Here is a 22682-nt window from a genome sequence, read left to right as displayed (position 1 = left end):
TTTCTAAGCATACGACTATCTTCAACTCCATATTTCGGCAATAAGACAATTTAAGCTCATTAGGTACCATTCTCTTCCATTATATTATAACGTATCTCACTCACAAACATTTAATTCCTTTAATGATGCGTGGAAGGGGGGGGGGAATTTTAATAAAACTGACGGGAATCACGGATGAAATTAAATTAAAATAATCCCGGAATAAAATACATTGACTAATAAGTTACGGAGCGACAAGTTGAAACAAGCACGCAAAACGAGGATGGACGGAGCAACAGCCATGGGTGGGGCAGCCGTGTGAAGTCCTTGAGCATGAATATCGACCCCATAGACCCCATAGAAGTATGCTCAATTTAGAAGACCAAGTGCAACCAGGCCCAAGTAATACATTATTTATACACAAAATTGGATGGGTTCAATTAAAGAAAAGGAAATATTTGCAATCAAGACCCGAGACCCGTGGGAAAAGGTGAAACCGTGTGGAGCAAGGGGGTGGTGGCATCAAGAAAAGGGGAGAGGAATTCCAACTTATTTTTTAGTATTTTTCAACTAGTTTGAATAAGGGTTGAAAATTTGATCTAGTTTGTGAGTTCTATGCTTCAATCATCCTAGAACTCACAAAACCGCATTAAATGCATTCTTGGAGGACAAGGCAATTTGTCCTATATAAGGACCAAGCCTCCCTCATTTGTAATCATCAAAAGTTTAAGAAAAAACCCTTTCTCGAGAGAGAAACTTGTTGTTTCAATCTTTTTAAAGATCGACGAGTTCGAGTCTTGCCTTAAACTAAGGACGTGCTCCAAAGTTTGAGTTGGATTACTTGACGCGTTTTCGAGTAATTCCCCCATTGTTATCGTTATAGGTCTAACGATTTCAAATATCCTACTGGTTCGATCTCTTCATAAGATATCAAAACAAATATCCATTTTATTCTTGCACAAGAGAAAAACACAAAACAAACAAAAAAAGCCTTCCGCTTCGCAAAAACGTTTCAAGTGGCACGATTTGGACAGGTTGCACCTAGTACATTCAGATCTCTCACCTGACTTGAATTCACAATTAAGTCTTCCGCTCCGTTTACGCATCAAGTGGTATGAGAGCTTCGGGTCTTGATCACCCACGTGAAAAATCAAGACGGTCCTGAGAAAGTCCAAATCAATTAGTAGTTGAATATCCAATTGCGATTGGTATTCAAAGGTTAAACTCAACGAGGTTGTTTGAGGTTTAATCGATTGGTTCTTAAAGGCACGGATTGAACAAAAAAAAAAAAAAAAGAAATCATTGTTCACGCCGGTACTGTTCACGGTACTGTTCATAAAAAAAATAAAAAAAAATTGTCAACATGAACTACGACGATCCCAATTTTCTTAAGAGTCTTCAAATGGCTTTGAAGAATTTGCAAGAACCCGATTCCAAATGGCAGCCTAGACGAGAACGAATCATTGACGAGTTCAAAGTAAGTGAATTACTCGATTTCATAGGAGGCACGGATCCCAAGGCTTATCTCAATTGGGAGAGACAAATCGAACGAATGTTTGATTTCAAAAGTCTGGATGACGCGAAATGCTGAAAGTACGCTATTCGAAGACTTAGTAAAGGGGCTTCACTATGGTACGACAGTTTGAAAGCAAGGCGTGCTGGCGCTGGAAAAGAGAAATTATCATCTTGGGATTCTCTTAAACGCAAATTGCGCAAGAAATATGTTCCAGCAACTTATACGCTTACGACTTATCGTAAGATCGCCAATCTCAACCAAGGGAGTCCGACGAGTAGTGTTGGCGAACCCAAGTCGGCTGCCACCCCTAGTTCCAAGGCAAGAACGCCCGATTCTGAGGAAACAAGTCTCTCCAAAGTACGATGTTTAAAGTGTCCGGGGTATGGGCACTATCAAATCACTTGTCCAAATAAACGATTGAATACCTTGAGACACATTGTTGCTTGTCGGGATGAGTTGTTTGATGAGGAGGAACGATTGGGTGATGTGTTCAATCTCGAAGAAGGACAAAAGGACGAGATTATCATAATAGAGCCATTGAGTGATGATGATCAAATTAAAGATGTGATTGAAGATGACTTATTTTGTTTTGAGGATGAACCTCATACAAAAGGTACTTCTTTATTTGATCTAAATCTACCAATTGTTTTTGATGAATAATTTGAAGAAGTTTATGATGAAACTCACATAGAAGAAAGTGATGATACAAGTTATGACAATGCAAATCAAGATAATCTTAATCTTGTGCCAATCTTGAATGAGGTATTCAAGGATGTTTTCCCCGAGGAACTACCCGCTGGTTTACCACCTATTCGAGGGATTGAACACCAAATCGATCTCCTACCCAGAGCTCCCTTACCAAGCAAAGCCGCCTATAGATGCAATCCAATGGAGACAAAGGAATTGCAACGACAAATCGAGGAGTTGATGGAAAGAGGCTATGTGGGCGAGAGCATAAGTCCATGTGCCGTCTCTATGCTACTTATTCCAAAGAAGGATGGAACGTGGCGAATGTGCATTGACAGTCGAGCCGTGAACAACATAACTATCAAGTATCGATTTCCAATCCCAAGACTTGACGACATGCGTGATGAGTTACATGGATCTCAAAATCTTCTCTAAAGTCGATTTAAGGAGTGTTTATCACCAAATTCGGATGAGAAAAGGCGACAAATGGAAAACCGTGTTTAAGACCAAGCATGGTTTATACGAGTGGACGGTTATGCCATTCGGTTTAACTAATGCTCCAAGTACCTTTATGCGACTTATGAACGAGATACTCAAGCCTTTCTTAGGCAAATTCGTGGTCGTCTACTTGGATGACATTTTGATCTACAGCCGGAGCAAGTATGATCATTTCAAACACCTTCGCGAGGTGTTCAATACGCTTCGAGAACAACAACTCTATGGCAAAAAGGAGAAGTTTTCGTTCTTGGTCGAGAGCGTTATCTATCTTGGCTACAGGGTTTCTAAAGACGGAGTTTCAGTCGATCAATCTAAAATTGAAGCAATCAAGTCATGGCCTACTCCTAAGACCATCACGGAGGTCCGATCATTTCATGCACTCGCATCATTCTATCAAAGGTTCATACAGGACTTTAGTACCATCACTAGTCCTATCACCGAGTGTTTAAAGAATGGAGCATTCGTATGGACCGCGGCCGCTCAAAGGGCCTTCGAGACGATAATTCAAAAGTTTTGTGAGGCACCGTTGTTGGCCCTTCCAGATTTTACCCAACCATTTGAGGTGGGGTGTGACACAAGCGGTGTTGGAATTGGTGTCGTGTTGGTACAAGGAAAGAGACCCATCGCATACTTTTCCGAGAAGCTGGGTTGTGCTAGACTCAACTACTCTACGTACGACAAAGAATTCTATGCGATCGCGAGAGCTCTTAATCATTGGAGTCATTATCTCCGTCCGAATCACTTCATAGTACATTCGGATCATGAAACGTTGAAGTACATTAACAGGCAGCATAAGTTGAATCCGAGACATGCCAAATGGGTGGAGGTCCTACCAGGAGGCAATCACATTAATTTCGATTCTCAAGTTAAAGAACCGTATCAATCACCAATTGATAAATACATTGATGAGAAGCTACATGGTGGGAACTCTAATTTTTTATTGAAGTCAATTTTCATGGAAGCTCATGATGATCTTGTTATTTCGAGCAACTATTATTCGGATTTTGGTAGAATTGTGCATGGAAGGTGGCGGGGAGGAAATCACAAGAAAGTAAGGCACAAGCACAGATGGCACCAAATGGTTTTAATTTACAATACTCATTACAAATTCAAATCAATAGAGATGGATAAACATGAAGACTATATTGAAGATGATGAGTTGAAGAAGAGATCAACGGTGTGCGCAAATAGCTTCATGTGCTTAATCAAGTTGAATCTAACTTCAAGATTTGTTTTTGATCTCGGTGGCATCAAATATTTCCAAGAATCGGGTCGATTCTTCTTGAAGAGGGGAGTGTTGATGCGTGGAAAGGGGGGGTAAAAATTTTAATAAAACTGACGGGAATCACGGATAAAATTAAATTAAAATAATCCCGGAATAAAATACATTGACTAATAAATTACGGAGCGACAAGTTGAAGCAAGCACGCAAAACGAGGATGGATGGAGCAACAGCCACAGGTGGAGCAGCCGTGTGAAGTCCTTGAGCTTGAATATCGACCCCATAGAAGAGGTTGTGCTCAATTTAGAAGACCAAGTGCAACCAGGCCCAAGTAATACAATATTTATACACAAAATTGGATGGGCTCAATTAAAGAAAAGAAAATATTTGCAATCAAGACCCGAGACTCGTGGGAAAAGGTGAAACCGTGTGGAGCAAGGGGGTGGCGGCATCAAGAAAAGGGGAGAGGAATTCCAACTTAGTTTTTAGTATTTTTCAACTAGTTTGAATAAGAGTTGAAAATTTGGTCTAGTTTGTGAGTTCTATGCTTCAATCATCCTAGAACTCACAAAACCGCATTAAATGCATTCTTGGAGGCCAAGGCATTTTGTCCTAGATAAGGACCAAGCCTCTCTCATTTGTAATCATCAAAAGTTTAAGAAAAACCCCTTATAGAGAGAGAAACTTGTTGTTTCAATCTTTTTAAAGATCTACGAGTTCGAGTCTTGCCTTAAGTTAAGGACGTGCTCTAAAGTTTGAGTTGGATTACTTGATGCGTTTTCGAGTAATTCCCCCATTGTTATCATTATAGGTCTAACGATAGAAAATATCCCATTGGTTCGATCTCTTCATAAGATATCGATACAAATATCCCTTTTATTCTTGCACAAGAGAAAAACACAAAACAAACAAAAAAAGCCTCCCGATTCGCAAAAATGTTTCAAGTGGCACGATTTGGTAAGGTTGCACCTTGTGCATTCGGATCTCTCGCCTCACTTGAATTCATAATTAAGTCTTCCGTTCCGTTTACGCATTATTTAAATTCTTTACCCTTATATTCACTGTATTCACCTTACTAATTGACCAAATACTATGCTAATACATCCTGAAATTTCATGTCAATATCACTCATTACATCGCATGGCTTACCTTTTTATCGCACCACGACACAATCTCACTGCCTTCATACTCCAATGCTTCCCAATCACCTCAGACTATATATCTTACTTATATGATCCATAAAATTAATTAAGTATTTCACTACAATTTCCTTGTAACACACATTTATTCTCTTAAGTCCTCTCAAAGACTCTTTATTTCGATAGCAGCCATTAAATCCTCTTTTCTTTCCCAACCAATCTATCCCAAGATCAATTTTAAAACACCCAAAAAATATTCAATCAAATACGTGGAAAAATAAAACTTTCCCAATTAAAATAGTCACACCTTTATACACTTTCTCACAACTCACTGACTCCCCTGAAAGTATCTCACCATTATTCTTAATCACAACAAAATTATCCAAGCCTAAGGTATCTGCATGCTCACTAAAGATAAAATAATTATTCATCTTCTACAAATATAATTATTTTACCACAAATTCTTTGTAATTTGCCACAATTGTACTATATTGCAACAATTCCCTCTTAAATTGCCATGATTTTTTTTGTCCCACCATTCGTGGTCCACGTGGCTCTCTTTCCATCACTCATTATGCTACTAATTTCTTGTAGTTAAGATATAAACTCTAAGACGTTTTTATCATAATTTCATACATGGTTCAGGGTAACACGTTCAGTATATCACTAGGCATATAATTCCCGTATATACAACCAATTTCATATAAAGATTCAATAATTCAAACAATGCATATTTTTCCAATTTATGCCATTCATGATTTGCCAAGAAAATTTTCATGGGTAATTATGCCACAAAATTAAAACATACTCAAAACAATTTCAATCCACTATAATTACAATCTCATAGGCCACATTCCTCCTCCCTTTTATTCGTCTCAAAATTTCTTACCTTTTTGTTCTCATCCTGCAAATAAAGTTAGTACCTTTCGCAACTTCAAAACACAATTAGACCCTTAAGACAAAGCATCCACGCTAATTACCTACTCTCTTAACCTTTCTCGAGGTGACCGGCTCAAAACTAAAAAGGGTCAGATGAAGGACGTCTACCTAACCTAAGAAAAGGGCTCCTAAACAGTTTCTACCCCAGGTCCATTTTATTAGACTCATCCTAAGTTCATTAAATTCATTTGTTTTGACCTTAGGAACGTTAGCTTTGATACCATTTTGTAATACCTTCATTTATTTAAGAGCCTTTAGCAAGACATTCTCAAGTAAATAAAGGTGTTACCATCTCAGTTGCCTGAGGTAGTAAGTATAAACACAGACAATTACTAAGTACTTTAATAAGATGTAAATTAAAGTGCCTCAAAAGGTTTTATTACAAATACATGAAAAAACAAAAGAATAAATGAGAAGAATCTATCATTCTTGTGCCATAGAGAAAACCCTGGCTAGGCGACTCTACAACACCTCTTTTCCTTCGTTTGATCCTTTTCCATGGCTAGAAATTCATCAAGCAAGACAAAGAATAAGAGATCTAGTAGACTTACCATGGCAAAGAGTACGAAAAAGAGTGCTGAGAAGAGAAAGGAGCCATCTAAGAAAGGTCCTTCAGAAGAGGACGTAATGAAAACAAAGGCCATGCAGGAAGTCACAGGTGTTCCTGGATTGGCTTTTGATGCTCTTGAGGATGAACCTGCTGAGGGTAACCCTGCTTGGATTACCAAAAGAGGGAAGAAAACGAAAGTTACTGATGCAGATGATGAAACTACAAAGAATTTTATTCAGTTCACAGAGGATGACATAAAGGAGGAGGTAGAGTATTGGAATAACGCAGTATATTGTTTTGTATTGGGAGCTAACCCTCCATGGGAAGTCCTGAATGGCTTCATAAACCGTATCTGGAGCAAACATAATGTGGACAAAATATCTTTCATGCCAAATGGAATCTTCCTAGTAATATTCAAGGATATTAAGGATAGAGAGGCAGTGCTACAAGCAGGACATTTTATATTCGATAATAAACCTCTCATTGTTCGTCCTTGGGATGCAAATGTGGAGCTTACAAAAGCAGATGTTACGAATGTTCCTACCTGGGTACGAATTCATGCTTTGTCTTTAAAATACTGGGGTAGATGCCTTCCTACTATTGCTGGTCCGGTGGGAAAATTCCAACGTGCTGACCAAGTCACAATAGACAAGACACGTCTGGGATTTGCCAGAGTCATGATTGAGGTCACTGTGGGACAACAATTTCCCGGGAAAATTAAATTTTTAGATGAACGTGGACAGATAGTTTCATTGTATGTTGAATTTGAATGGAAACCTACTATTTATTCAAAATGTAAGGGGATTGGACATGAGCAAGCCACTTGTAGAACAGGGACACAACATATCAGTAAGAAACAAATTGTTCAGAAGGTTTGGAAGCCTGTTGTGAAGGCACCAGTTGACCCCATACTGGTAACTCAAACCCCAAGGACATCTACTGTATTGCAGAACACCCTCAGTACTCCTGTGAAGTCTATCAGTAGTGCCTGTGTAACTCCTAAAAGGTCATTCAAGGATGCCACTGTAACACTGCAAGTCCACTGTCTCCTAATGCTGGTATTGTTTCAAATAGTCACCCTCATTCCCCTGGTTTAAATGAATAACATTGGATTCTGAAATGTTAGAGGTCTGAATAGTGTAAATAAACAGAATAATGTCAAATGATTTTTACACAATAAAGATATTGGTTTATTTGGTCTTGTTAAAACAAAAGTTAATGGTGAAAATGTGAGTAATATTTCCTCCACTATGCTTGAAGGCTGGAGTGTTACAACTAATTCTCAGGCTCATAGAGGATGTAGGGTGTGGGTTCTTTGGAAACCTAGTATGTTTGATGTCTTGGTTCTGCAATATGATGCTCAATTCATCCACACTAGGGTAACATCCAGAGTGACTCAACATCAATTTTTCCTAACTGTGATATATGCTATTAATGAGGGAGTTGACAGAAGGGACTTATGGAAGGAACTGGAGTTGATTGGGACTCTGTGCATAGGACCTTGGGCACTAGCAGGTGATTTTAATACTGTAATTAATCCTGCAGAGAGATTGGGTGGCAATACTAAACAGTCTGATATGGATGAGTTTATTGAGTGCATTGATAATTGTGGCATGATTGATATCCCTACCACTGGTGCTTACTACACCTGGAACAATAAACAGGAACCTCTGACTAGGATTTACAGCAGAATAGACAGATTCATGGCTAACCAGGATTGGCTAACCAATTCCCTGATATGGTAGCTCATTTTTACCATGCTGGACTATTTGATCACAGTCCATGTGTGGTGCATAATAGTATGTTGCAAACCACCAGAAGAGCTAGCTTCAAATTTTTCAATATGTGGACTCAGGCTCCATCTTTTATTAAAATAGTTCAGGAGGGGTGGCAAGAAGTTTTTTATGGTAAAAAAATGTTCATTGTGGTTAAAAAATTAAAGCATCTGAAGTCTAAATTAAAAGAGCTCAATAAAGAGTGTTATTTTGACATTGAGAATAATGCCTGTATTGCTGAGAAGGAATTGAATGCTATTCAATTACAGCTTGAGACAGATCCTCAAAATGAGAGCTTTATTAGGGAGGAAATTAAATTGGCAGCTGAATTGAGGGATTTAAATTTGGCAAGAGAGAGTTTCCTAAAGCAGAAGGCTAAAACTCAGTGGTTGGAACATGGGGATAGTAATACTGCCTATTTTCATGGTGCTATTAAAAAGAGATGCTCAATTAATAAAATTACTCAAACTGAAGATCAGAATGGAACACTGTGTAAAGATAATCAGAGTATTCAAGGGGCTTTACCAGCAACTGTTGGGGAGTAGTAAGCCTACGGAAGCAGAATAGATAGATTCATGGCTAACCAGGATTGGCTCAACCAATTCCCTGATATGGTAGCTCATTTTTACCCTGCTGGACTATTTGATCACAGTCCATGTGTGGTGCATAATAGTATGTTGCAAACCACCAGAAGAGCTAGCTTCAAATTTTTCAATATGTGGACTCAGGCTCCATCTTTTATTAAAATAGTTCAGGAGGGGTGGCAAGAAGTTTTTTATGGTCAAAAAATGTTCATTGTGGTTAAAAAATTGAAGCATCTGAAGTCTAAATTAAAAGAGCTCACTAAAGAGTGTTATTTTGACATTGAGAATAATGCCTGTATTGCTGAGAAGGAATTGAATGATATTCAATTACAGCTTGACACAGATCCTCGAAATGAGAGCTTTATTAGGGAGGAAATTAAATTGGCAGCTGAATTGAGGGATTTAAATTTGGCAAGAGAGAGTTTTCTAAAGCAGAAGGCTAAAACTCAGTGGTTGGAACATGGGGATAGTAATACTGCCTATTTTCATGGTGCTATTAAAAAGAGATGCTCAATTAATAAAATTACTCAAACTGAAGATCAGAATGGAACACTGTGTAAAGATAATCAGAGTATTCAAGGGGCTTTACCAGCAACTGTTGGGGAGTAGTAAGCCTACGGAAGCAGAATAGATAGATTCATGGCTAACCAGGATTGGCTCAACCAATTCCCTGATATGGTAGCTCATTTTTACCCTGCTGGACTATTTGATCACAGTCCATGTGTGGTGCATAATAGTATGTTGCAAACCACCAGAAGAGCTAGCTTTAAATTTTTCAATATGTGGACTCAGGCTCCATCTTTTATTAAAATAGTTCAGGAGGGGTGGGAAGAAGTTTTTTATGGTCAAAAAATGTTCATTGTGGTTAAAAAATTGAAGCATCTGAAGTCTAAATTAAAAGAGCTCAATAAAGAGTGTTATTTTGACATTGAGAATAATGCCTGTATTGCTGAGAAGGAATTGAATGCTATTCAATTACAGCTTGAGACAGATCCTCAAAATGAGAGCTTTATTAGGGAGGAAATTAAATTGGCAAAATTTGAATTGAGGGATTTAAATTTGGCAAGAGAGAGTTTCCTAAAGCGAATACTAAAACTCGATGGTTGGAACATGGGGATAGTAATACTGCCTATTTTCATGGTGCTATTAAAAAGAGATGCTCAATTAATAAAATTACTCAAATCAAGATCGAATGGAACACTGTAAAGATAATCAGAGTATTCAAGGGGCTTTACCAGCAACTGGGGAGTAGTAAGCCTACGGAAGCAGAATAGATAGATTCATGGCTAACCAGGATTGGCTCAACCAATTCCCTGATATGGTAGCTCATTTTTACCCTGCTGGACTATTTGATCACAGTCCATGTGTGGTGCATAATAGTATGTTGCAAACCACCAGAAGAGCTAGCTTTAAATTTTTCAATATGTGGACTCAGGCTCCATCTTTTATTAAAATAGTTCGGGAGGGGTGGCAAGAAGTTTTTATGGTCAAAAATGTTCATTGTGGTTAAAAAATTGAAGCATCCGAAGTCTAAATTAAAAGAGCTCAATAAAGAGTGTTATTTTGACATTGAGAATAATGCCTGTATTGCTGAGAAGGAATTGAATGCTATTCAATTACAGCTTGAGACAGATCCTCAAAATGAGAGCTTTATTAGGGAGGAAATTAAATTGGCAGCTGAATTGAGGGATTTAAATTTGGCAAGAGAGAGTTTCCTAAAGCAGAAGGCTAAAACTCAGTGGTTGGAACATGGGGATAGTAATACTGCCTATTTTCATGGTGCTATTAAAAAGAAATGCTCAATTAATAAAATTACTCAAACTGAAGATCAGAATGGAACACTATGTAAAGATAATCAGAGTATTCAAGGGGCTTTACCAGCAACTGTTGGGGAGTAGTAAGCCTACGGAAGCAGTTAGACAAGATGTTATTAATACAGGGAAATGCTATAATCAGGAGCATCTCTCATTACTGAATACTCCGGTCACTAATGCAGAGATCAAAAAAATATTTTTTGCCACCCCTGTGGATAAATCTCCTGGTCTAGACGGGTACACAAGTTGATTCTTTAAAGAGAGCTTGGATGTCGTGGGAGAGGATATATGTGCTGCAGTAACTGAATTTTTTACAACTGGCCAGCTTCTCAACCAGTTGAATGCAACTAATATCACTCTGATTCCTAAATGTGACAGATCCACTTCAGTGAAACATTTTAGACACATTGCCCGTTGTAACATTATTTACAAAGTTATCTCTAAACTACTTTGCAACAGACTTGCTTTGGTACTTCTAGATATTGTGGGTGAGAATCAAGGAGCATTCATAAAAGTAAGATCTATCATTCAAAATGTGCTCATTTGTCAGGACATTGTGAAGTTGTATAATAGAAACGCCGCCTCCCCTAGATGCCTATTCAAGATTGATCTGCAAAAGGCCTATGACACTGTGGAGTGGGATTTTGTGGAACAACTTCTCATGGCTTTGGGGTTCTTTGATAGCTTCACTCAGAAAGTGATGATATGTGTTAAGACTACCTCATTTTCCTTATGCTTGAATGGGAGTAGTTTTGGATACTTCAAAGGACAGAGAGGTTTAAGACAAGGAGATCCTATCTCCCCTCTCATCTTCACTCTGTGTATGGACTACCTCACAAGAATGATAAACTATGCTACTGAAAGATGGCCTTTCCAATACCATCCCATATGCAAAGGCCCTAAGCTGAACCATCTTATGTTTGCAGATGACCTACTGATGTTTTGTAAAGGAAATGCTAGCTCTATAATGCTCTTGATTAGGGCTTTTTCTTTATTTTCCAAAGCTACTGGTCTCACAATGAACACCTCCAAATCATAGGTTTATTATAATGGGGTGTCACCTGAATTAAAGCTAGATTTCCAGCAGGCTACTGGTTTTGTGGAGGGCTCTATGCCATTCAGATATCTAGGTGTACCTATACAATTAGGCAGGCTTACCAAGAAGGAATGTAATATTTTGGCTGAAAAAATGGTCAATATAATTAGAAGTCTTGGTGCAAAGAAGCTCTCATATGCTGGTAGACTTGTGCTCATCAATTCAGTGTTGAATACTTTATATTCATATTGGGCAAGCATCTTCTTAATCCCTAAGGGTGTGATAAGGAGAGTGGAAGCCATATGCAGAAATTACTTATGGGGTAGCAGTGCTGATTACCACAGAACTCCCTTGATTGCTTGGGATAAATTCTCCCAAAAGAAGAGGGTGGCTTGGGGATTAAAAAAGCTGAGATATGGAATATTGCCTCTGTTGCAAAACTGGTGGATTGGATTTATGGCAAAGATTGATAGGTTATGGATTCGTTGGATTAACCAAATCTATATCAAGAATAAGGACTGGCACCACTATACTCCTCCTCAAGATGCTTCCTTGGTGTGGAAATGTGTCTGCAGAGTAAAAGAAATCATGAAATCAGCTTATGATGGTAACCAGTAGACTGTTGATCCTAGGGGTTACTCTATTAGGAATGGTTATGAGTGGCTTAGACCTAAACAAGCTATGCAGGACTGGCACAAGGTTGTTTGGAGCAAATGGAATTATCCTAAGCATGCTCTGATCAGCTGGATGGTAATGAATAATGGCCTGATGATTAAAGAGAGATTATATCAGTACAACTGTTGCACTGATGATAGATGCAGCATATGTGACAGTGACACTGAAAATTAGGCTCACTTATTTGCTGAATGTCATTACAGTAAGCAGATTTTAAGACTGATTGAGCAATGGTGTGGCTTCAGGATACTTGTCAGCTTTTCTCATCCAAGGACTAGCAGGAGTGCAGGCGCAGGCCTTAAGCAGACAGTACACAATCTCATTTGGACTGCCTACTACTACTACATTTGGAACCAAAGGAATAATGCAAGAATTAAATTTCAGCTTCTGAAACCTGGTGCTGTTGCTGACAAAATCAAGGAGGATGTCAGAAGGAAGATAAGGAGACATCTGGGCAAAACTTACACAAGGGTAGATAAAACCTGGCTGCAAAAATGGAGTGTTGCAATAGATTTGTAGTTCTGTATATCTAGTAATATAATGCAGGACTGAAATTAGCTGAAGAGATAGGGTTGTATGCATAGTTGGAACACTTGGCTTTTCTTGTATATTCTTCTTTTGATTTATAATATTTCTCACATTTCACCAAAAAAAAAGGTTTTATTACAAAATTTCAACGAGATAAATAAAGAAATAAATAATACAATGTACGTTTAGAACAACTGCAGCGGAAATTAAACTAAATAGTGTCTGAATAATCAAAGGCGATCCCTAGACTCAAGTAATGATGTCGTCCCAAGCTCCCCCTTTAAGCATCCAGCACTTCACACAGCTAACCTAAAATCAATCTGCTACCCAATATTTGGTTCATCACAGGTGTACACGAATACACAGTCAACCACGAGGTTGAGTAGGATAACTAAACAATGAATAAGAATAAAGCAACCTGCAATAATACTATAATACAAATAAATTCCACAATCACCATTCCGTCCACATCACATAACGGCATACAACCACTTCTAGACACACAGTCCCACCTCAGACGCACAGTCTGGATACTCCTAGACACACAGTTCACACCAAGACACACGATCTTAAGGACACACAGTCCGGACACATAATCCTTCCTCAGGTCCATGACCCTTCCACATCCCTGTGCCTAGATTATATAATACTCATCTCATCTCATCTCATGCCAAATAAAATATCCTAACTCCAACAATAGCCAACAATAGTAACAGTCACGGTAACAGAACTAAATTATCATAAAATAAGAACTTGGCATAAGACAGATTATCTAGCAATTAAACTCGGCAAAGCAATATTAAAGATCGTCTTAAGACAATATTATTTATCTTATCACCAATTTAACTCAACATATAATCTGTCTTACACCAATAATAAAATAGCATAAGATTGAGTAATTTCCTATCTTTTAGCAAATCTCCAAATATTAAAGCAATAAGAAATGAATAAGGCGCCTCCACAAATCCTTCACAATCTTTAGATCTAAGGCAAGATGAAAAATTCGTCTCAAAGTCATCTCGCAAAGTTATCTCACAATCTCACTATATCTCTCTAAATATTTGTGTGTAGTAATTGTGAACAATAGAACAAAAAGTGATGAGAGAAGGTAGTATTTATACTAGGTAATGGACGGATCTAGAGTTTAGTAATAATAATAATAGTAATAATAATAATAATAATAATAATAATAATAATAATAATAATAATAATAATAAGAATAATAATAAGAATAAGAATAAGAAGAAGAAGAAGAAGCAGAAGAAGAAGAAGAAGAAGAAGAAGAAGAAGAAGAAGAATAGTAGTAGTAGTAATAATAATAATAATAATAATAATAATAATAATAATAATAATAATAATAATAATAATAATAATAATAATAATAAGAAGAAGAAGAAGAAGAAGAAGAAGAAGAAGAAGAAGAAGAAGAAGAAGAAGAAGAAAGTGCGGAATTAGGAAATTAATTAGCGCGTGACGTTCTCGGCGAGTTCAGCTTTGCGCATCGAAATTTAAACAGCTGCCATTTCTTCATTACTTATCAGAATGAAGCTTGTGACCACGCGTATGTAGGAAAGCTAAGACAATAAGCTTTTAACTCAAAGTATAATCAACTTCATATAATCTCCAAAACGCTAGATATGACCGTTTGAAAATGCCCCTAAAACAAGTGATCACATTTTCAAGTATGACACATTTGTGCAAGCTCTCTATTAGTCTTTCATAGTCTACCTTGTACTGAGACACACATCAAGGGTCACATAACCTTAGAATATGAGGGGTATTATATCCACTCCCTTGAACTTGGGTACATCAGTCAAGGTAAAGTTGTGGGGTAGTTGATCCCCAACGGGTTCGAATCTTTGATTGTTCTAAAGGTGGATGTTGTTACCACGGGCTAGGAGTTGTTCTTCCAAGAGCTTGAGCCTTTTCTCGGTTTCATTCAAAGGCGGAGTGTTGTGTTTTCCGGTTTCCTTGTTTTCCAAGGTGTCTATACGGGTCTTGACACGGTCTAGGGTGACCTCAAGAGCGGTGAGTAAGCTGGCTAGCTGAGTAGTTGTGAGATCTCTGTTGTCATCGTTGTTGGTGGACGAAGTTGAAGACGGGGCCATGGCTATGAGGCAGAAAATGGCTCATGTTACATCCCAATCCAACACGGTTTAACGACTAAACACAGACAACACAAAAGACAGAAGGACACTTTAGACTCAACAAGACGAGGGCGTGATGCTCAAAATGAGAGCATTCAACGTAAGGGCGTGATGCTGTTGAACGAGTCTCGAGGTGAGACGATTCATAAGTAAAGACCCATAAGTACGCTTGCTTTGACTCGATAGACACGAGGCGGAGTTGGAATAGTGGACTGAAATTTTCAAAAATAGAGATTTTCAAAAAGATTCTTTTGTCGTTTCACGGACAGCTTCCGAAAAATAGAGATCTTCAAAAGTCAGTCAGTTGAAAAGTTGTCTTAAGTTTGTTTTCAGAAGACGGTTTGAGTTCGAGTTGCGGCATCTCTGAAAACAATGTGCTTTTTTCAAAGACGGTTTTTGAAATCCAAAATTTTACGTTTTGAAAATTAAATTTTGAAAGGTTTGAAAAGGTTGTGGTCCCGGGGACGGTGTATGGTCCTCGAGATTTGAAAAGCCTCGTAAAAGGGTGTGTGTCATTTTTGGGTTTTGAAAGAGCCATTCTGTCGGCGCGAGACGGGTTGAAATCCATGTCTTGACGTGACGATTATAACGGTGTAAAAAGGTGTTTTAAAATGGTTATAAAAAATGGCTTTGAAAATTGTCATTATGACGGCCTAAAAAGACGTGCTTTTTTAAATGGTTTGTACAAAACCGGGTTTGAAAATCGTCATTATGATGGCCTAAAAAGTGGTTTCTACAAAACCGAGTTTGAAAATCGTCATTACGACCGTCTAAAAAGGCGTGCTTTTTGAAATGGTTTGTAGAAACCGGGTTTGAAAATCGTTATTACGACGGCCTAAAAGGCGTGCTTTTTTGAAATGGTTGTAGAAAACCAGGTTTGAAAATCGTCATTACGACGGCCAAAAAAGGTGTGCAACGGTCGGTGAAAAACCGAGGTTTGAAATGGCCATTATAATGGCGCAAAAGGGTGTTTTGAAAGTTTGAAATGACGTGGAAGGACTTATGATCACATAACACATATGCACTCGCGGTTCATTATATTATGCATAATGCTAACACTGGTTTTGGCTTAAAAGGGTGGGTTACACACCAAGTGATCAAACCCCGATTTTCGAGAGGGATACGAATCCAAAAAAATTGTGTAAGGAGGGTGCCCTAGCCTCGTACACGTAGGAAATGGAAGCTCTTTGACGAAACAGAAATGTGTAACGTCAACGGTATGCTTAACTTAATCGGGATTCGAAACGCGCGGATGAGAAAACTCACGCCGACTTATGACCGTAATATCAATTGATAAGGGTTAGGTTGTGGGCCCGGACAAGGAACCCGCCTTATGACCGTAATATCAATTGATGCATTTCAACCAAGTCCTCGTTCGAGTCTCACCATCTAGGGATCACAAAGACACAAGTGTCATAGTTTTCTCCAGCGGAGTCACTAATCTGTGGACATGGGCCACCTGCGCACCAAGCCAAACTGTGGATATGCATTGGTCTTTTGAAAGCCACGCTTGGTGGCGTAATAAATGCTTTCGACCGAATCATTTTAGGTCGGTCGGTTTCGTCTTGGCAAGGGTCTCAAACGATGCAAGAGATGTTCGGAGTCGCATCAAAGCATTTGTGGGATGCTTGGAACCCGTTCGAATCCACTTTATACCTAGGTCAACCAAGGCAAAAAGCGGTGTTTAACATAGGTACAAAAGATAAGGAGTCGTCCCTCTTTAGCATCCTATCTCTAGAATGACTCTCGTTCGCCCTGGATAAGGTCGTCCACTATCCAATGTTTCTAAGTAAGAGGTGAAGGTACATATTGGGAAGCCCTTTAATCGGACACTCAATCCCGCCCGCGGTAGCGGCCTCTAGTGATCGATCTTGGTTGGTTATATGCAAAAGTTGATAAAACGGGCAAATGCATGATTGCGCATCCGCAAGTTTAAACCTAACATGTGAGCTTTCTATGGGGGTTTTTTATCCAAATAATAAGTAATTGATGTCAAATTGGATTTAGTGTTGATTTCCATGCAAGACGAAAATTAAACATCCATTTACCGAGTTAGTTTTATGGTGCATAACGTAATCCATTTGCCTTAGAAAGAGGTTTTGCAAATACAAAGTAAAAGGCCAGTCTTGCCATCTGATCCGTTCTGTATTCGGGTTAACCGAAGTCGGGATCGTCGTAGACAAGTGCTGGAAAGGAAGCAGAACCTGCATCAGGAAACCTATTGAGGTGCGAGCTATCAGGAGATGCAAAGGGGCCTGTCCTGCTTTGAAAACTGGAAAACAGTTGACCTGTTTAGGCGCGAGGCAGCTGACTGTCCAAAGGATGTCTTCTGACTGTTGAAAACGTTTGTAAAACGGTTTGTAAAGGGGGTGTTTGAACCCTTCTTTGTTTGAAAAGGTCATTTAGACCGCTTTTGTGTTAATGTAAGGAACGGAACTCGAATAATCCTCATTGTATTTGACGATATTCGATGTCGGGTTCGATTTTGCAACCTTGACATGAATAGTTTTGACTAATGATTATGAACTAATTGAATTAATTTAATTTGTTTGTAATTAGTCATTGTTTATCATCATACTCGGGTTTAAAACCGACATGGTATGTGGAACCAAGGATAATTTTGCATGTATGACTATTATGATTATTTTTTGAAATGTAAAGAAATGAAATGAAAGGTTTTAAAATACCTTTTAAAATGTAATTAACCAAATATTATCACCGAAATAGGGATTAAACCGTCATGGTATGAAGAACCAAGGGTGAAAATGATTTATGGTTAAAAGGTTTATCATAAAACTGATTTGAAACGGTAAAAAGTGGTTGTAAAAGGAAATAAAAAATGGAAAGAACGAACTCAAACATGTTTGATGTCTGACCTGAACACCTCATTGATGCGCGAGGTACCTAGTGGCGACTAGGGCTTTTTGTTTCCGGTCAAAACTCGGTTTTGGCTCATTCGATCCGTATTTTGGGCTATGTTATGCAAGTTTTAGCATGTTAATGTTATAAAAACAGATAAAAAGACATGAAAGAATAGGATTATTACACCCTCATGCTTACATGCTAGGTTTGAGATGAGAAATCGACGGAAGTGTAACAACTTGTTAGGTCGGAAAACTCGGTTGAAAATCGTTTTAGCAATGTAAAGAGTGTTTTTTTTTGTTTAGTGAGTGTGTAGTTGGTCGAGATGGTCGGTCAAGTGATTTAATGCACGATGACAGTGCTAAACAAAGTGTATGGCTTTTATTTTCAATCGGTAGGTCAAAAACACGTGTCGGTTTGTGACTTAAAGTCGAGTCTATAATTTTAAGGGAGAAATGAGGGGGCGGACACTCGCGTACCTTCAAATGGTGGAATTTTAGGGGTATTTATAGAAGATTGAGTGGTTGTGTGCGTTTTGAGAGACGTGGCCGCATGGGCTACTCGAAGAGGCGCGAGTCTTCGAGCTGTCTTGTCACTATCACACAATTGAAATCATGATTTTTTCTATCCTAGATTTTGGATGGCATGATTGTAGTACTTGACCATTCAAGTATACCGGGTATACTTAACATGGATGCTTTGTGATGTTTTTTTTTGTGTTTGACTCGGTTTGACTCGTTGTTGGAGTCGGGATTTGAATTTTTGAGTCGGTTTTTGCTCCGGTGTCGGTTTAGATTCTAGTTAGTGTCATTGCGACCCCGTCGTCGTGCATTAAACTCTCCAGGTACTTTTGAAAAGTTTTTGAAATGTTTTGTTTTCGAAATCGTTTTGAGTTTTCCGACGTATAGTTATACAAAACTGTCAATTAAACGTAACGATTCCTAAGCATGTTGTAGTCCTATAATCATCGAGTGTTTGTTGGGGAATCAACAGATAATGGGTATCTACAACTTGATATGGTCCGCATTCCGTAAAAGACTTGCTTGGGGAGTTATGATACCTTTCAACTTCGATTCACGTTGTCTGTCAGTCATCTCAGCTAAGGTTTCTGCACACTTAGGAGTATGTCCTAATTCGAGTCAACCCCGGTCAACTTCATATGTCAAGTACCCAAGTCATTAAGAGTCATATGATTCCTCAGATTTCTAATCATCCAAGTCCAAGTCTTTTAAATTCAAAATGCAAACCTCATTTCAAATCAAATTCAAATCTTTCAAATTCAAAATTCAAACCTCATTTCAAATCAAATTCAAATCTTTCAAATTCAAGATTCAAACCTCATTTCAAATCAAATTCAAATCCAATTCAAATCTTTCAAATTCAAAATTCAAGCCTCATTTCAAATCAAATTCAAATTCAAATCAAATTCAAATCTTTCAAATTCAAAATTCAAGCCTCATTTCAAATTAAATTCAAATACAAATCAAATTCAAATCATTCAAATTCAAAATTCAAGCCTCATTTCAAATCAAATTCAAATTTTAAATCAAATTCAAATTTTAAATCAATTTTCAAATTTGAAGCCCTTTCAAAATTCAAATCCAAGTCCTTTGAATTTCGATGATTTCAAAACAATCAACCTTTTTTCGATAATCTTGACTTTCGAAAAATCAAGTCAAATTCAATATTCAAATTTGCTAGGTGATTTAACTATGTGAAGTATTTTTACTTTATATAACATTGTACTAGTTTGTTACAGATACATTTGCAGAATCGAAGCACCTTTACTAACAGGTTTGTATACCCGATAGCATCACAAAGATATCAATAATCAACTGGGGCTCTAAAACATTTCGTTTTAGAACTCATTTTCAACGGGGGGGCTCTGTGAGCCCGATTAAGCCAATTTAATCCACAAGTTTATCACAGCTAGCCGTCACCCCTAAGCAGCTCAAACATAACTGGGCTATGGGTTACGTCCGTTGAAGCAAGTTCCATGAGCAGCTCGACATACTGAGTTATGGATCGCATTCTCTAAACACCAGTAGGTCCATGAACCTTCCAACAATAAGCACCAGCAGATCCATGAACCTGCCAACAATAAACACCAGCAGGTCCATGGATCTTCCAAAAATAAGCACCAACAGGTCCATGAACCTTCCAAAATTAAGCACCAGCAGGTCCATGAACCTTCCAACAATAAGCACCAGTAGGTCCATAAACCTTCCAGCAATAAGCATCAGCAGGTACACGAACCTTCCAGCACCAGCACTAGCACCAGCACCAGGCTTTGTTTTCAAATAGAAGCCTCAGCCACCCCAGCACACATGAAGCAGTCAGTTTGATATTAGCTGACTAGTAACACATTCGCAAGTTTGAGGCGTCCAGAACCGTGTTTCAGGCATGATCTCTGCTTATGGCTGGCAAGCTTATGTACGCAAGTCTAATGGATTATAAATGACCCGCGGAATCCTCAGGTCATTGGACTTGGGGTATACTTTGACTTTCGCCTTGTCCAAACCTCGGTCAAAGTGGGGCCTCTGTAGGTACCCGTATCCGAAGATATCGGGATTTATAGAAAACCCAACAAGCACCCGATGATGATAGGACGATGTGTATTGATAATGGACTCCACTCAGTTGTGGGTCGATTTGCGATGTAGGTACGGGCTGAGTTTATTTAATCGGTTTTATTAATGAAATTGATTAAATTGATTAAATTGATTTTTAATTGATTTATTTTATTAATTTAAGATTTTCGCTTTTAATTTTGTTGAAAATTGTTAATTTGCGTTTTATTATAAATAAAACAAAATGAGACTTTTTAAATTTCAAATTATAAAATTTTTAAATTAATTATAAAGTTGATTTCAAGGTTTTAAGTCGTATTTTTAAATTGGTCAGAAAAATCGATTTTTACGACGGTTTTATATACGATTTTTGTTTCTTAGTCGATTTGGGTCCAATTTTCGAAGCAAGTTTCAGCCCATTCCTTACCCTCTAATCCAGTGTTCAAGCCATGCCAACCCATCCCATTTCCGTCTTTATTCAAGCCCCCAACAGCCCAACACGAGCAGATATGTGCTCTGTTTTCAGCTCTTATACCCGACTTAAAGCAGTCCCAAACATCACCCAATTCGACACCAACCAAAGCCTAACTAACCCACAAGTTAATCCCCTAACGTTAGCGTGTATTCTAGTCTAAGACCCATGCCATAAGCATCCTCATCAAGCCAAGATAGACCCCGCAAAATAGTGGCTAACCCAATCCGTAACCTCTCCTTTTAGCGCGTTTTTAGTCGAGTTTCCTGGCTCAAATCATCCTAGCTTACTTCTTTGCTTCTTCCCCAAGCTAGCGATATCCATAAACTACCATAATACAGCATCTACAGCTCATCAAATGTTTCAAAAACCGAAACATCTATCTTTCCCATATTCCTTTCCAAAAACGAATTTGTGTTCATAAACAAAACTTCCATCTTTTATCTATCATAAACCGACCTAACCTAGCCTTTGATTGACTATAAATACAACCCTACCATCACCATTCAAGGGGGACAAGAATTATACAGGAATAAACACAAAAATCAGAGAGAAAAAAAGCAGAAACAGTCGCACAAACCAAAACAGCCAAAACAGAGCATACCTTCGAAAATCATCATCAACCTCCATTAATCTCACGTAAAACCTCCATTAAACAATCACACATCCTTCATACATCATCAACAAAAACCCATAAATCGTCCATAGCCTTCATACACAAGTTTTTGTAAATATTGGAGCATTAAATTGCTCGAATAGTTACTTTCGCTCCTGGTTTGCTACTCTCGTCGTTGTTCGTTTTCGGTCGTCCAAAAGTCATTTTTGTTGCTGTGTTTTTGCTAAATTTAAAAACTTTGGAGTCCCACGATTCCAAAACATCTTTCGGATCGAATTTTCGTTGGGAACGAGCCCGTGGTGACGATTTGAAAACTGTTGTGCGTAAGGTATGAAAACCTCGAATTCATTCTTTCAAAATCAATTTTAAAAATCAAAACTTTGTCTTATTTGAAAACCGTCAAAGACGTACCCTCATTAAAACCTTCATCCATCGATCCAGAGCGGAGTTCGTCATACATGTAAGTTGAGAGTGAACAAATTTCATCTTTTTCTTTTTTTACTCGTTTTTTATTGTTCATAAATCATGTTTACTATTTAATTAATTAGTTATGATGTATATATTTCATTTATTAATCGTCTTTGTTTTTATGCATGCAATGAATTTAGGATTAAATTTAAATCAATAAATTAGTTAATTTGACTAGAATATGAGATAAATTAATTATATTATTTATGTTTGGTTTAATTCTTGTATTTATTGGAATTGTTATTGAATACTAACCTTAACCGTTTGGTATCTATCCTATGCTAAAGAGTAAGAAATACTCTTCTATCTTCTTTGTTTGTTTTATTGCTAGAATAGCTCAATCAATCTCAAATAACTTAGACAAAGTAGTTTAAATTGCATTAAACGATTAGAAACTAAACTCACATGCTTAGATCAAAAAGGGTGTTTGCACTTTTATACAACGATCATAGTCTTATCCGATTAGCCATCATAGTCCATTAGTAGAGGTCGTTATTTACAACGGGCGGGGGTGGGTGTTTTATTAACGAACTTCCCACCACATATTTTCACATCGAACTCAAATCAATTTTCAAAATGGTTTCCAAATTTCCTTAAATTTGGTGG

At 37.9% G+C, this 22682-nt stretch overlaps 2 protein-coding genes across 2 annotated transcripts; both read left to right on the top strand.

Annotated features, from left to right (window-relative positions):
- Positions 1 to 8880: 8880 nt before the first annotated feature.
- LOC141649489 (uncharacterized) lies at positions 8881 to 9498 on the top strand. Its single transcript, XM_074458178.1, has one exon. The coding sequence runs from the start codon at positions 8881 to 8883 to the stop codon at positions 9496 to 9498; it is 618 nt and encodes a 205-aa protein (XP_074314279.1).
- A 30-nt stretch (positions 9499 to 9528) lies between these two features.
- Positions 9529 to 12357, top strand: LOC141649487 (uncharacterized). The gene is made up of 5 exons (XM_074458177.1): positions 9529 to 10029; positions 10410 to 10775; positions 11029 to 11172; positions 11254 to 11400; positions 11743 to 12357. Exons 1-5 carry the CDS (start codon positions 9529 to 9531, stop codon positions 12355 to 12357), a joined length of 1773 nt encoding a protein of 590 aa, XP_074314278.1.
- The last annotated feature ends 10325 nt before the right edge of the window (positions 12358 to 22682 follow it).

The sequence above is a fragment of the Silene latifolia genome, chromosome 3 (assembly GCF_048544455.1).
Source record: "Silene latifolia isolate original U9 population chromosome 3, ASM4854445v1, whole genome shotgun sequence".
Lineage (NCBI taxonomy): Eukaryota > Viridiplantae > Streptophyta > Magnoliopsida > Caryophyllales > Caryophyllaceae > Silene > Silene latifolia.
The sequence above is the reverse complement of the archived record's forward strand: the minus strand, read 5'-3'. Positions and strand labels throughout refer to the sequence as shown.